Source organism: Alligator mississippiensis, chromosome 14 (genome assembly GCF_030867095.1).
Source record: "Alligator mississippiensis isolate rAllMis1 chromosome 14, rAllMis1, whole genome shotgun sequence".
Lineage (NCBI taxonomy): Eukaryota > Metazoa > Chordata > Crocodylia > Alligatoridae > Alligator > Alligator mississippiensis.
Genome location: NC_081837.1, coordinates 38,565,749 through 38,581,939, shown reverse-complemented (window position 1 = coordinate 38,581,939; position 16,191 = coordinate 38,565,749). Strand labels below are relative to the sequence as shown.

Here is a 16,191-nt window from a genome sequence, read left to right as displayed (position 1 = left end):
GTGTTTGTGCCTGAAAGCTTGCAAAGAACATTTTTTTCCAACTATTTAGTCGGTCTAATAAAAGAGATCACATCTACCCAGAGATCCTTGCCATCTTGTTACCACCCGTCTCAGAGTGCACCAGCTGTCCTAGTAGCTCAACCCGGCACACAGGCCCACTCATCCTAACAAAAGTTTCCAGGGGATGCGGACTATGGGCAAGGGGATATTGCAGACCCCTGGGAGGGAAGCCTTGCACCTCCTGCTCTTCAGTGTTGATAGCACAGAGCAGAGGAGTCTTGTCCAGGCCTTCCCCAGGGTCCAGCTTCCTACAGGAGGCAGCTTTCACCTCTCCCTTTACATCCTCTGTCACCGAGCCCCAGGGCAGTGTCACAACAGCAACAGAGGCAGTTTGTGGGGGCAGGAGAAGGGATCCAGCATCTTCCCCTTTTAATCTGGGGGAACAGGGCTTAGTTCAATGAGGGGCGAGCAGGGCTGATGGAGCCAGGGGCAGTACCAATAACTTGCTCCCCGCCACCCGATGTCCCATCCTCTCTCATCCCTCACCTGCAAAACTCTTCCTCCTCTGCCTTCCTCCTTCCCCCCCCCATTCAGAAGTGGTGCTTGTGACCAGCTGCTTCAGGGCCACGACACACGACAGACTTGGTGATGCTGGCAAGCGGGGTGCTCACAACCAACTCCACCCCTGGCTTCTGCCCAGCTTTATGCCCAGGGGCTGCAGAAACAAAAGTCTTGCTCATAAAGCCCAGTGCTTGGATCTGGCAACACCGCCCCCCTCCTCTCCATCCTTCCCAGGCCTTTGCCCTTCATTCTCGGTCAAGCTGTAAAAGAAACCACTCCTGTCACCCCTACCCTGATGCAAAGTAGTGAAAGGTCTAGAAGGTGACAGCCTGCAATGCGGCCCCATGACGGATCCCTTCCTCTTTCATGCCTTCTCCCCCCCAGACCCAGACCTCACCCACGCGCCAACATCTCCCTTACACAACCCTCTCCCAACACAGAGGTAAGCCCTTTATACACAGCTCATAAATACTTGCCTTCTGAAGAGCAACTACCCACCACAGGCAGCTCTCCAGACCCCACATCACACCCCAGCTGGAAGGACAAGTGCTTCTCCTTCAGGTCAATACACTGGATTTGCAATAGTTGCCTTCATGCTAAGCACTGCCCACCTGGACCCAAGTGGATGGACAGCCCGAAAGAAGGTATATGGCAACAAAGAGAGCTCATTTCCTGGAACTAAATCTGCATCCAAACTATCCAAGGCATCATCCCCCCTTCTTGTCCCGCTGCCTAATACAAGGAAAACAGACCAGGATTCATCAGGGATAAACTCTCTGATATCATGCGGAGTTGTAATGGAGCATGAGGCCATTTCTGGATGTGTTTTTCAGCAGTCCTGAAGAATTCATAGCACAGAGCGTGTGCCTGCATATATGCATGTGTACGCGAGGGCTGAAAAGCATTCACCACCATCAAGTCCCCTTTGGAAGTCAGTTGTGCTCTTGAATGGACAGTTTGAGCAGCCCTGCCATGCTGCTCGCCGGTCACGGCCACCAGTGGCTCCGACCCCCAGCAGATTTCCCCTCCTGCTGGTAAAGCCCTTCCCCAAGAGACTTGGGAGAAGGTGACTATGTGCCTCACCTGGACTGCCGGCTGCTTGTTCTCATTGCTGCTGGGAGAGGTCAGCCCCGTGGCCTGCTGCAGAAGGAACTGCCTTGCCACTTGGAGAGCCTGGAAGAAAACACAGAACAAGGTGAAGAGGAGGAACGCTAATCTCTACCGTCTCCCTTTCTTTCACGGCAGCACCTTCTCTCTGCATTATTATGAACCACAACTCTGCCACTACCCGTACACCATCTGACTGACAAAATCTCCACTCAGCTGGTAGAGGCAAGCTGTACTAGATGGTCTTGTTATACCCTTTGGGGCATGGACATAAGAAACATTTAAACTGGTGTAATCCATGTTACACAAACTCCTAAACTAGAGTCACTTCATCCAGTGTGGCTGGCAAACACCACCTGGAAGAACCCAATGTGTTACTGGTGGAGGTTACAACACGATAGCTGCCATCTGTTTGCATCCATCCGAACGGGTACGACCATGCAAAGAGGTTCCTTCACAGTTAACTACCCCAACGGCTGTGTTCCTGATCCTGGTGTAATTCACGCTAGCATACAAGACCCAAGTCAATTATCCCGGATTAGATGTCCATCTGTCCCTGCCCTTAGCTCATTTGGGGGAAACAGAAGAATAAGGCGAAGAAGAACATTCACAAAGGCTCAAGGTCAACTTGGTGATTGCGATCACTTAATGGTAGGGAACATTTTTTTTGTTCTCTCTTTTCCCAGTATCTTGTACAGCAGGATCTTGGTCCACACCTAGATCTTCCGGGCCCTGCCCCAATTACAAATGCTTATCAATAAATGTTGCAACACTTCTGCTCTGCTTCAAAACAGACAGGACAGGGACTCCAATTCTATTTCTATTCTCTGGCAGACCTGAGGCATCGCTTAGGGACAGATTTTTAAAGGTATTTAGGTGCCTAAATCCAGCTGAAAGGAACGGGGGCAAGGCACCCAATGCTTAAAATTCTGGCCTTTAGATCTTGTCTTCAGTTCTCCATCATAGGGAAGATAATACTTCCCTACCAAAAAGTCTTACTGACTGCAAGGTACTTGGATAAGGCAGCCTGGGGGGTCCATAAAAGTGGCCTTACTAAATTCAAGAGTTACTTACAAGTTGCAGCATTGCAGCTCCTAGTCAGGCTCCAGGGCCCTAACCGGGCAGGGGACACAACTATTGAGAGTAAGCTCTCGCCCCAAATGAATAACCAGTGCGAGAATCTCATATCACTTTAAACACTTCAAGATAGCCATTTAGCAGGATTTATGGCTGACCTAATGCGGATCCATTTCCTTTTTTTTTTTTTTTTTTAATATGGGTCTGCTTGGAAAGTGTTATTCATTTCCTTCACATTCCCGGCTTTATTTTCAGGACTAGCTAAGCCATCTTGATGCATTTGTTGAAACTCACAGGCTTCTTGAATGGAAAGTGGGGGGAAAAAAAAGCACGCACGTGGTCAAGACACATGCAAGGACACAAGTGTGAGAACAAGCGTGCCGGCACCCCAAAGGGGAAGGCAAGCCCAAGAGCGCCAACTCAGTCACGTGAACACACCTGACAACAGCGAGCAAGTGTGGAAGTGCACAAGAGCACACGCTCCCATGTGCCAGGAGCCCAAACGGTCACCAGGACTGGTGATAACCTGCAAGCGTGCGAGGAAAGGCATGCACAAGCATGAGCGAAGCCATGTGTGCAGGCACCAGGGAGAAAGAGGTTTCATTCAGGAGCTTGGAGAAGGCAGCAAGAGGGAATAAGTTCTAACAAAAACAATCCCGCAGTCCTCAGAGCTGCTGCTCCCAGGCCCATTTCCTCATGCGTTCCTTATTTTTGCTTTTAAAGAAATTCAATTTTTTTTTTTTTTGGGTACATTTCTGAACAACAAAGTCATTGTAGTCCTGCCTGCAAGACAGGTTTTTATTACAGCGCAGAGACAGGAGGGGGGGAGCGAAGGGGGAGAGGTCGGAGGGTCATAGCCCAGCTTGGCAGTGCTGCAAGCAGCATGTGGGTTCCACCGGGCTGTCAACACCACGGCCGTAAATCAAGGCTCTGGCTTCCAAGAGGCGGCTGTGCGCTCCCTGGTCGGCAGAGGCACTGGCAGGGTGTGTCCCAAAGAAAGAGCCGCTTGTTAATTTTCCACATTTCCAGCTATAAAGAACAAAGTTGCTTTCCGTCAGGCCTTCGATACCGTACACTCTCGGTTTCGAGGAGCAGCTGAATTTACACAGGGGTTGGGCACATTAGCGTGCACGTATATACAAGGAGCAGTTACGCATCCGAAGGTACATGCATTGGCATAACACGCGCGCAGTTTGCCCGTGAAATTACACAGGCGCAGAGTAAGGACGAATACGCTGTTTTCAACGTAAGCCGGGCTGCACGCGCTTTGCACACAACGCACACCGATCGGACACCGCTGCAACTGCCTAGCTACAGTATAATTACATATTAGTACACACGCACCAGCTGCACAATCATCTGTTTAATAGGTCTCGGGTTTTAATCAAGACACACGCACACCCCCCTTTAGAAGCCACCCAGTGGACCAACCAAAATAATTAGTTAAACTCAGCGATCGCCAACTCAGGGAAGTTACTCGAAAATAAGGTAGGAGCACAGATTTCAAGAACAAATAGTTATTGCAGAATCCCTCTTTTTGAGCACATTTGTTCTGGAAAAGTGTGAACTGTTCTGCCTGCTTTCAAAAGAATAAGAGCATACACACAAGGAGCTGGCGTGGAGTAACTATGGCACAACCACCTGCTGGGCAAAAACTATTTTATTCAATTCCCCCCACCCCAAAACAAGCCCTAAAATGTAATAGCAAAACTGAGGCTATTTTAACATGGTTACTGAAGGGAGGGTCCTTAGGCATAGGTTGGATTGACTAGAAGGGGCAGAGAAAGAGAGAGTGTTCCCCAATAAATGCACACAGGCAGGAGCACAGTACAGCTCCTTGTAGTGTGCAAGGTTTCAGCTTCTGTGTGAAAAACACACCACATCACGGGATCTAGAAAAAACAGTCATACCCCAAATGCAACTAACAGCCAGTCGGTTTTGCAGCACAGAGAGGAAGCAAAGTGTGTGATCTGCTGCATCTATGAAAAGTCAAAAAAGTCCAAGAACTACGACCAACTGAATAGCGACCGATCCACCTAAGTGCCTCTGCGCACTGCCGCGGCGAGATCAGACATATTCAAGGGCAAAAGAGGGGTTCGCGGGAGGGGGCTGGAGAGAGATGGGAACTAGGACAATGGTAGGCAGTAGTATAAAAGTACCACAATGAACTCAGACTCTGAAGTCTTTTGGTTGCAGGTTTCAGAACCAGAAATAAAAGCTTGCCGAGGTTTGTTGAAAGAGAGGCCTGGCTCTGCTGTTTCCTTCCAGATCAAAATGCTGCCAAGGTCCTGCTGTGTTCGGGACTGCTAAGCTAGGGGTCAGCCGCAAAGGCAAAACTGGCGATGTCAAACCTCGGAGGATGCATCTTCACTAGCAACGAAGCCCTGTTCTTACCTTGTGTCTACCAATATGGACTTTTTTTTTTTGCAAAAAAAAGTTATATATACATTTATATATATATAAATACATATATATATGTATGTGTGTGTGTACACACACACACACACACACATATATATATATATATATATATATATATATATATATATATATATATATAGGTCCATCTCCAGCACTCTGCCAAGCGGCCCCTGTGCTAACACATCAGTTAAAATCCACGGGAAAACAAGGCAGACTAATTTCCACATGCATGGAGTAGGTCGAGGCAACCCACTGAGTCTTCAGGGTGACAGCTCCCACGTGTGAATACTACAGCCTGCCTGGCCTTCACTTGGCCTTTACCTGGTGTAGCTCACACATGGCCAGGACACACCTTTGTTTCTTCTCCTGAAGATAAAAACCTGAACAACCAAGACACTTTTAAAAGGAAATCCAGGGCTGACCGGTGGTTTGCTACCAAACTCCACAGTAAGTGACTGCTTCTATCTGGAAATTCTGGGCAGGTTCATCTCCATTTCGCTTTCGAGCTTTTTAGCTCTTTCAAAGCACAAAAAACAAAAGGGAAAGGGGCTTGAGGGGCTTGCAGTGGGGAGATCAATCCCTGAAGATCCTTGCACATTAGTGAGACTAAGCATCCCGCTAGGGCTAAGAACAACTTGTACAATCCCTGCCAGTCTGTGCCAAAGACAGATGATGAAGCATCATTAATTAAAATCACACTTCTGTACGATTCTTCTTTAAATATACCGCACTTATTCGTATACTCCCCCCCCCCCCCCCCCCAAAAAAAAAAGACCAAAAAAGAGACATGCATTTAGTTTTGGGAAGGCAGAATGAGAAAAAAAGTCCTTTTTAACTTAACTGTTCAGAATCAGTTTTCTTGTATAAGACACCTACCACTCCCAAGTCACTCATTTTGGAGAAAAAGAGAATCATGGTATGTGAGCGTGTATTATTGTTGCTTGATAACACACAAAGCCTGAGCTATCCATGCTTTAACTCTAGTAATTAAAAGGTGTGATGTTTTTCAATGAAATTGTTATACCAATTTAATCCCTTGCGTGGCCACAGTTGGTGTAAACATGCTCAGTGGATTTCTAGTACCGACACAGCAGTATAACTACAAAGCATCCTTGAAAAACCGGTATACCTGCGGCCACACTGGGGGAGGCTATATCACTGTAACCGCAGTCTGTGCACATGTGCACAAGTGCAAGCTCAACACTGGACTCTCTATTCTTTCCATCTGTTGACTTTGCCCATTCGACAGCAGTTTATGTAGGCTCGCTTTCACCGTTTGCCCTGCAGAGTCCGTTTCCTCTGCTGTTTGCAGAGTTTTATGTTGGCTTCTCACACAGCAGAGGACAGAGAAAAATTAGTTTTTATAAAGGAAATGGGAAAATATTATTGTAAAGGCAAAAAAAAATAAAAATAAAAGCAGAACCCACAAGGACCTGGGGACTTGGGCAGGTTTAGAACCTAAAGCTGCCTTTTTAGCTCTTTTTTGGAAACAGCGTAATTCCAAGGTTGCCCCTCCTCTTTTAAGGAGTGGGAATTCAATGTCAGCTCCAGGAAGAGTTTTAAAAAAGGGGCACTGTAAAACAATCAGACCTCAGCAAGCCTGCCCGAGCGTGGCACAGAGCACAGGAGGGAAGGCAGCATCCTGCAATTACTTACACTTGCACAATCAGATTTTCACACTTGTCTGCACTCAGCCTCCCGGCCCCTTTCCAACAGGCACACAGAACAGCCTTGTCACCTCCAAACATTTGGCTTGCTGGGTTACTACAATAATCCATGCGACCCACCCATTTGTTGCTTGTGCCCAAGGACCCGGTTCCCATTTGACTGCACCTGAAGTTTAAAAAGGAGAAAGGCAGACTTTTGGTTTGGGAGTAAGGAGACCTCCTCAAGGGTGACAGCCTTTTATTTCCTACTCTGCTGATCTGCTGCCTGGCCCTCGGGAAATCCACTGACTTCTGCACCTCAGTTTTTCCATCTGTGAAATGGGACCATCACTACTTGCCAAGGAAGCCACAAGGCTAAATTCACCCTGTGTGGCAAAATGAGCGTGGTAATTTATTTCAGATGGGGAAAAGGAGGTATAGCGAGAAGAGGAAACGATTTTTCTTGGAGCTGCAACCAGCTGGTGCAAGAGGGTAGAAAACAATGCAGGAGTCTTGACTTCCTGCTCCCCCATCTGCCAGACAACGTTGCCCTGCCCCCCACCAAATCTTTTCTTTAAATCTCCCGTTAAATTTACTCAGAAGCGCTCTAGAAATTAAAGAGGAGACGGAGAGGAAAAGGCAAGAGACGCAGAGAGAGAAAGAACAAGAGAGGGCAACGCTGCGGCTTGAACGCGGCGCAGATCGGAAGCCCAGCCCGCCAAAGGAAACTGCGTTTCTCTAGCCAGCAACAGAGGTCTCCGCTAGACCCGGCATTAATGGCAGGAGCCACACAACGGGAGCTTTGTCTGCGGGGAGACGTGGGGACAGCCCCTGGTTTTACGAGGCACTGGGAACCCTGTAAAGTCTGCGCGAGTTTATTAAGCTGGCAAATGACCTGAACAAGAAGAATATGGCTCGTGCCAGGGCCAGGCCGCGTGTCAAAAGGGCACTGAGCCAGGCTGGTCCGGGGGAGCCGGGACGAGCCCCCGCCGCTTGGCTACGGGGACGCCGCGCGGCGCGGGCACACGGAGCCGAGGGCGGCAAGGAGGCGCGGCTGGAATGCAGGCGGCCACCCCGCCCGGGCTCTCATGGGGGAATTTAATTCACTCCCTGCTGACTCTCTCACTTTGTTGTGCTCTGAAGCACGAAATTACAAGATTTACAGGAAAAAATGACATGGCCTTACAATCTCACACAGGGGCCTCCCCATGACAGCCACGCAGCTCACCCAGAGGAGCCCCCCCGTCCCCTCCCAGCCCTCCCCCTGGCCCAGCCAGACGCTCAGGAAGGGCAGGGAAGCCAGCAGCCGAGTTGCAGAGAGAGCCGCTGGGCAGTGGCGGGGCAGGGACGCGCGTGCATGGTTGGGGGGGGAGGAGGAGGACACGGCTTTCTGTTCCAGCCACCTGCTGCTCAAGGAGACGGGCACCAGCGTTGTTTCGGCTCAGCTGAGAGGCAAGCATTTTTCAACCCCGGACAGGCAATGGCATGCACGCATGACCGCTTGGCCGGGGTGCTCCAGCCCCACTCAGTGCAGCAGTATGGCACTGGGAGACGGTGGATGAGCCGCACCACTCACAGTCCCTTCCTCTCTTCAGAGTGTGTGGGCATTGAAAGGCTGGATCAGAAATCAGGGTCCCTCCAGGCCAGTGTCCATCTTGGATGGACACGAGCAACATCAGAGGTGTAAAGGCAAAACCCCACAGCCACAAGATAACTCTTTTCTGGGAAATGCTTCCCTCTATCCCCCCAGGCTCCAGTGACTGGGTGCTTTCAGATCCCCCTACCACAGCTAACCAAGGATGAGCCAAGCCTTCATGCTGCCTGCTCGTGTGCAGTTTAAGCCATTGCAATGCTTGCGCTACTCCAAACTCAGCCTGATGGCTGGAAACCAAAGGGGAATTTGCAGGCTCTACTATCAAAATCAAGGTCTCCATGCTGCTCCCTGGGCCAGTGGTCTAGGGAGGATGGGAATCCATTGCTTTGGCCATTGTTTCAGAAGAAACAAATTGCTTCTCTGATCCACAAAATGCAATAGAGCTTGGGGCGCCCCGGCATTCAGGTCAAGGAGTCGACGTCCACTGCCGCAGCAGAGGCTGACCTCAGCCCCTCGCTCGGGACAGACCCCAATCTGGAACAGCTGCAGGTCAGGAACGAAATGGGATTGCCTTATTTGTGCTCACCTGCCGCAGAGGGGAGGGAAGACGAGATCTAGTGATGAGGAACATCCATCTCCTGGAGCAGAACCATGCAGCTGGGACCCCTTTCTAGTAAAGCCAAAGAAGCTGCCCCGCAAGCGAAGAGAAAATGTTCGCGGACACCTGGCGATGGTCTCAGCCCATAGTTTCCACCATAGGGAAAGCAGTGCTGCTGCCCGCACAGGAGCCTTGCTCAATTCATAACAGGTGTTTTCTCCACCAAGCTCAAAGCCCAGCTCCCCAACAAGGACCTGAAGAGCTGATAGACAGAACTGAATTGGGGAGGCGAAGTCATGAAGGCATGAAGTGAACCGGCAGCCTTGTGAGCCGGGATCTTCTGGGGGCCTCCTTGACCTGCACTCGCTGACCCCACTCAATGAGCCAGAAGATAAGCCTCAAACACCAACATTAGTAGCCGGTTGACAACGTTACGTGCCCCTTAGACTCTCAGAGCATGTAAGAGGATGGCTACCCATAATCTTTCACAGCCTCCTTTGGAAAATACGTGAAAGAGAAATCTCCTGACTTTGGCTATGGCTACACAAGGCTGTTACCACTTTAAAGACAGCTGTCGCTGAAAGGTAGATAGACTGTGCAATGTAGACGCAGCTCGGTGGGCAGGAGCATTTCTGCACCCCAAAGCCACACCACTTTCCCCCAGAGAAGCTCCATCAGCAGAAGACTTGTCCTACCTACCAACAGAGCTGCATCCACATCAGGGTTTTCCCAGCAGAGCCATGTCGGCTGCGGGGAAGGAGTACGATCTCTTCATACCCCTCGCTGCCATCTCTGCAGCAAACTTCCAAGGTAAAGAAACAGCTTCCAACAGATTTTTTCCCCCCGCTTCCTGTTAATGATCTATGAACGGGGAAAGTGTTTGTTTTTTAATTGTATCCTGCTCTGCGGGGTTATTCAAGAGTCATTAGCATGATATCCGTAATTAGGAACGAATGGTTTGTGTCAAATTCATCATGCTCCTGAATGACTCCCTTTGATCAGCAAATTATCCCATAAAAAGTTTGTAACATCTAAGACACTTATGTCAACAGCTCAAACGACTTGGCTTCCGGCTTTCGCCAGAGCCGGGCAACTTCTGCTGCGAGCCTGAAGGGAGGAAAGGCAGGGAGGCTTGCTGGTGGATTTGGAACATGATCTTCATAGCAGTTTTGTGCCACATGAAATTATTTTGGCTTTTACCGAGAAAGTCAATTTGTTAAAGCCCTGAGTTGGGATGCATTCATAGCAGCATCCTATTGCAGCTCGCACTGTTCATGCACTTCAAGCATCTTTTTACTGCTGTTAAGTGCATCCACAGCAATGGCGCACGTTACCTCTGAACTACACCAGGTTCAAGATGGTGAGTGTTTAGACCAGGGGTGTCAAACTCACTCCAGACCCCTGGCCAGGTCTACAGGACCAATGGTTGTGGCAGTGGCTGCAATGGTGGTCAGCGGGTGGCAGCAATGTGGCCATGCCCAACAAGGTGCAATGGCTCCAAATTCTACCACAAGCTTTAGACAAGTCCCTTTCTCTGCAGCAAGAAAGACTTGCCCGATTGCAACATTCCCATCTGGATCCAGGTCCCAAGCTGCCCAGGATCAGGGCGTTTGGATCAAGTCTCACGTATAGTTCTTCCCATGCACGTCACGTTTGATTTTTAGCTGTTCCTATGAAGGCAGGTTGCTGAATGCCAACGCAACAAGAACTGCTAAGGGAAAAGAAAAAGAAGCGGCGGATTAATCCCACGTGTGGCAAACACAACGTCCAGGCAACAGAAATGCCATGCCAGCATCCGCTCCCAAGAGAAAGAATTCTGCTATGAAAAAACCCCAGCCAGGATGCTTTGTAGAAGTTGTACACGAGGGCTGTCGGGTAACGCACGCAGCATGGTTGCTTTCCATCTGATTAATAAAGTATATTCCCCCCATACTTTAGAAGCTCATCCCAAGTCAGGATGTGGGGATCCAGAAGGAAACAGTCTATTATCTGGGTTTTCACTCAACATATATGGCGATTAATTCCACGTTAGGTCCCCCAAGAGGCTGACCCTCCTCGAGGCCAGACTTCATATCCCCTGGTCCAACTGAGTAAGCAAGTCAAGGGGCAGGTTGGCCTAGCAATGAAGCCATGCCCCTGCATGAGACCAATTTGGTGCGTTTCAGCTCGACCTGCCAGAGGAGGGGGATTATCCATTAAGATAAAAAGTCACCCTTAGCAATATCTGCTTGGTCTCCTTGATGACAGCCCCAGCGGAGACTCAAGATTGAGGGCCACCATGAAGACAGAGTTTCCTTACAATCCAGGCAGGAAGGAAGCTTAAGTCAATTCTGCCCATGTTGCTCTTACTCTGCAGAGAGAGAACTGCATTCACCAAGGGACACCACTCAGGTACTTTTTCTTTTTCAGTCTTGATCTGGCAAATCCACTCGCTTACCTGAAGGAGAGCTGGGTACCCAAAAGGCCCACGGATCGAGTAACCCAGGAGCCAGCCAGCTTGGAGACATGGAAAAGTAGCTGGCCCAAGCTGGGGTAAGGCAACTGACTGGATGCAAGGACCAGGAGCTCTCCCACTTAAGGGCCTCTCTTCTTTATAGTGCTCCCCAACCTCAAAAACCCTTAGAGCTCAACATGATGCATACAGATGGTTAGGCAAATTTAAGAAAGAGGGATAAAACAGAACCGTATCGAACAGCCAAGGCAGCTGCTGGGCATACAGTAATGTTAAAATGCTCAGACACTATAATGAAGCACAGTGGTATATACACAACCTAAATGGAGCATCCCTTAGACAACCTGTGAGGCCCACAGTGACTGATGACTGTGGCAGCCCAACCTGAAAGACCTTAGATTTTCCAGGGCAGGTGCTCAGCCCTTGAGGGAAAAAGGAAAAAAAAAGCAGGCCCCTTTATGGTGCCTTAAGTCAGGCCTCCAAAATCATGAGATGCTTTGGAAAAATCTTGGCCTTCATTCTTTCAAGCATTTATTCTACAAGGTACTTTTTATTTTAATGGCACATTTTTGGACTCCTAATAGACGCCCAGACGCTACAGCAGCGGAAATCAAGAGACCGACTGCTGTCTGCCATGCCAGGAGGAAAACGGATTCCCAAAGAGCACGGGGATGGTGAGACGCAGGCCGAAAATAACTACGGGGAATTTCCACCTGGAGGGGATCAAAGCTTTGAATGGGGCTTTAACCTCTAATGATTAAATAATAATAAAAAAAAGAAACAGCCATAAAAATTATATTAAACAGAGAAGGTGGTGGGGCAGGGGGAGGAAAGGGGAAGAAAAAGGGCTATAAAAACTGCTTCCACACCTATTTTTCTCTCCTCTTTTTACCCTTCCCCCCAAAAAAAGAGCTTGGGTGGGGGGAGGGAAGGACATTATAAATTATTTTTACACCAACCTCATAAAAATGATAGTGTCACATTCCAGAATCAAAACTATTAAAATAAAGTGCACGCGCGCGCACACACACATTTTTAGAGGGACGTTAACTATAAATGATGCCACATTGAAGAGCGTTCCCTTCGATCTCATCCCAACTTAATCAAAACCAAATGGCTCCAGGAGATCAGAATTAATAAAATGACACCGTTCTTTACTAAAAGGGATGGGGGGGTGGTCCTTTTAAACTCACACTAGTCCCAGCTGTTCCTTTCAATGCACCCACTCTACTGCTTCTGGACTTTATTCCTCCGCTCGCAACACTGCAGTCCTCTTAAGCGAGGGGTTAAACTGATTTCCACTAAGGAAGAATACGAGGACAAAGCTGGACCTTAGCTCCTGACAACCCCCCCCACATTATAGATATATATTTATATGCATATAAATATATATATGCATATATCAGCATTTATGTTCATTCAAAGATGAAATATAAATCAGGAAACCTAATAGAGAGATGAGTTTCACTTAAGTACTCTGGTCTCGTTTTTATCTTAAATACCCTAATAATAGCATATTACACAATATATTTGAAATGCGATCACATACTTTTATAGCAAGGTATCATTCATACCGGAAAGCTCCCCCCTCCCTTTCTCCTTTGAAATATGAAAAACGGCTGATTCGGTTTTATTTTCAAGCCTTATTTTTGTTTAATAACGTAACATTTATTTTACATATGTCTGCAATAAATTGTATTAAAAAAAAAAACAACAAAAAACCCAGAACAAATATTAGAGTGTGTGGACGGGATGGTTTTTCCAGATGGAGTTTGGAAGCGGAGCTACTGGAAAGCCTTTGCTGGACGGGTTCAGACACAGGAGGAAGAGTGGGAAGTTCATGATCACAGGATGGCGAGCAGCGTGGAGCGGTCTGAGGCAGGGATTTTCAAGAGCAAGCTTAGATGCTCCCATTCCCTTCTGGGGTAAACTGGGGCTGGAGACCCTGATCTCCCCTACAAACTCCCCCAAGTCAATGTAAGATGGGGAAACTCACCCCCCCACCCCAGGGTGAGCCGCCAGGAGCTGGCTGGGTTTGGGGCCTGGGTGGAAGGGAGGGGGTTGGTCTTTACAAGTGTTTTTTGAAAAATTCACAAGGATCAAATCTCATTTTAGTCTGGAAGCACAGGTCTCCAAATGGCTTGTCCAGGACAAAATCCTTCCCCTCGCCCCCCCACGCTCCTTTCTCCCCAACCTCTCCTCTCATGCCTCCTCCCTCCAACCCCCACTCCTCCTCATCCACCCCAGTCCCCGTCATCTTCCTTTCTTGCCCCCCCTCCCTTGTGTCCAGTCCCTTTGCCTCCCCTTCTTGCTTGCAAGCCTCCTCCTTCAGACTCCCCATCCCCTCCTCCTCCCCCAGCTGCCCGAAGCTGGAAAGTTCCCTTGTCTGTTGTGAGTCCCTCACACAAAAGGAGCGCCTGCCCGTGACGAGTGACCCGTGGGATGGCAGAGACGCCCCCTCCCTTCTCCCCCTGCTTCTCGCTCCCGCCCTGTAACAAAGAGACTTCAAGCAGCTCCAGTCTTCCCTAACTCTTCTAGGTCAACGTCTGAGTGCCGGCACAGCTTGGAGACGAGTGTCCTAAGTTCCCATCTTCCCACCCGGATGGGAAGCTGCCCCTCCTGAGCCCTGCGATTGGCGGGAGACCCCCCCTCCCCTCCCCTCTTTGATGGGCCCTACTTTTGGCTCAGACTGTCACAGGGGCTGGACTCATCTGGCCAAGGTCAGCTGGCTGAAGCTAGTTAGCCTCTCCTTTGCTCCAAGGCTAGAGATCGTGGTCGCCATTGAACTCCACCAGGACAAGAACTAGGTTTCCAAATGGCTTGGACTTAAAAAAGGGCCAAATTCCCCTCTGCCACAAGTGGGAGCATCTCTTTTGACTACAATTGCATGGTGACTAGTGGCCATTTGGGTTATCTTCCCCTCCTGCCCCAGTTCTGTCCTGTTCCAGGCCCATGTCCCAGGCTTGGGTGTGACTGGTAGAGGAGAACACCAAAGCACCCCGCCCTTTGCGTCAAGACAGCCATCGATGCTAGCACAAAAAGGCTGTACCTGTGTATGGGGCTGGGCAAGAGCAGGAAGGGCTGCGTATAAAAGAGGAAGGATGGCCAAGAGAAAATAGACCGGCTCCTTTTGGTCTGTGGTTGCCTGGAGGCTTAAAACCTCCTGTGAAGACAATGGTGACAGATCCTTGGGCGCTAGAAGGAAACAGGCAAGACAGCGCACCAAGCCGCACCATGCAGACACTGAAAGCAGACACCTTCCCCGTGGGCTGGGCCACGACATCCATGTACGGAAGTCACTCGCTGACCTCCAGCCATTTGCTGGGGCGGGGGCAAAGAGCACGGCGTTAGGAGCATGGAGCTGAACTCATGAAGGGACAGCATGGGCCCGAACCCAGGTTTCTTGCACTCCACTGGCTTGCAAAAAAAAAAAAGCTTTGTATCTACATTGTACCTTAGATGCTCATGCACAGAAGTCACTCACCACAGGAACGCAGCAGCCTGTGCATCCCCTAAAAGAGCTCATGACAACTTGCAACACCAGCAGCGGGGAAACGGAGGGAGGCCAAATGCAATGACTCAATTGTGGCCAAAGCAGCGGGCCTCGCATCTTATTGCTTTTCCAGACCTAAGATTTGCAAAAGAGCGCAATGACTTCGGGTGCTCAATGGGAGAGAACTTGCTGGGTGGGAACTGAGTGTCTCAAGCTGGGCACTTTGGAAAACCTAGGCTGGGGGGCACGTGAGATTTGGAGAAAGCTAAACGCATCACGTCACAGGTCTTGTGCTCGTGCTCAGTACTGCACAGGCGGGAGAGCTGCTTGCTTACAGCCCAGGAGGGCGGGGGATGCCAGGCAGCCCCGCCTTGACACGGATTTGAAGAGCGAGTTGTGCGGGCTCCAGCGAGGTGCGTTCGGCCACGCTGCGGCATGCCACTTGACACCAGCATTTCCCAACCAAAGGCTGGCGGGAAGCGGGGGGCACACGGTTCTCCTCCACCCAGCCCCCCCGGCCACCAGTTTCCACCAGGACCTTCCTCCCGCCGGGATTATGGACGGGGAGGCCGTGCACCAGTCCTTCCAAGCCATCTTGCAGGGGTAGGGAGGGCAGGGACTAGCCCCCAAGTTAAAAACTCATTAATGTGTAAAGACCGGGGCCCTTTTGAATCTCGTTACAGGATGTTAGCACGCTGGAGGTCTCTTGACGTTCCCACAGCAACCACTGTGGGAGATCCCAGACGCTAGGCAACCCTCCCATGACCCCGGCTGACCTTTCCCCTCCGGCGACCCCCGCGACAATGTAAGTGCGCGCTATTGAATCCCAGGACGCTTTTCAACTGGGCCCCACCATTGAAATCCAGGGATTTAACCCTAACGCTATCACGTTGGCCGGGGGGTGGGGAAGAGATCCCTCCACCTCCTCGAGACACGGCCTGCAGAAACCATTCAGGAAGCTCTCTCTGCCGACTCAGACCCCAGGCTAAATCTGGAGCGAGCCTTTGCTTTGCTCGACAGAGATCAGCTCTGCAGGTCTCAGGCTCAGGGGGTGCTTGCATCCCCGTGCCCAACGAGGACACGATTCTGGTCTTGGTTAGCCGTGCTGGTCAACACAGATCTTATGCCACTTGCAGCACCCATACGATGCAACAGGTGCCGAGGGCTGATCTGAAGAGAAAAGCACGATCCACCAAAGAAAAGCAGCATCTTTGGGCCAAAATCACTCTCGCCTCCTTCATT

General features: G+C 49.9%; 1 protein-coding gene across 8 annotated transcripts in view; it reads right to left on the bottom strand.

Annotated features, from left to right (window-relative positions):
* Positions 1 to 16,191, bottom strand: part of FOXP4 (forkhead box P4) — a 136,322-nt gene that overhangs the window by 64,202 nt on the left and 55,929 nt on the right. For all 8 annotated transcript variants that reach the window (XM_059717243.1, XM_019482776.2, XM_019482775.2 and 5 more), the window contains exon 3: positions 1,645 to 1,734. In XM_059717243.1, the coding sequence (XP_059573226.1) occupies positions 1,645 to 1,734 (90 nt within the window). The remainder of the gene's footprint in view (positions 1 to 1,644; positions 1,735 to 16,191) is intronic.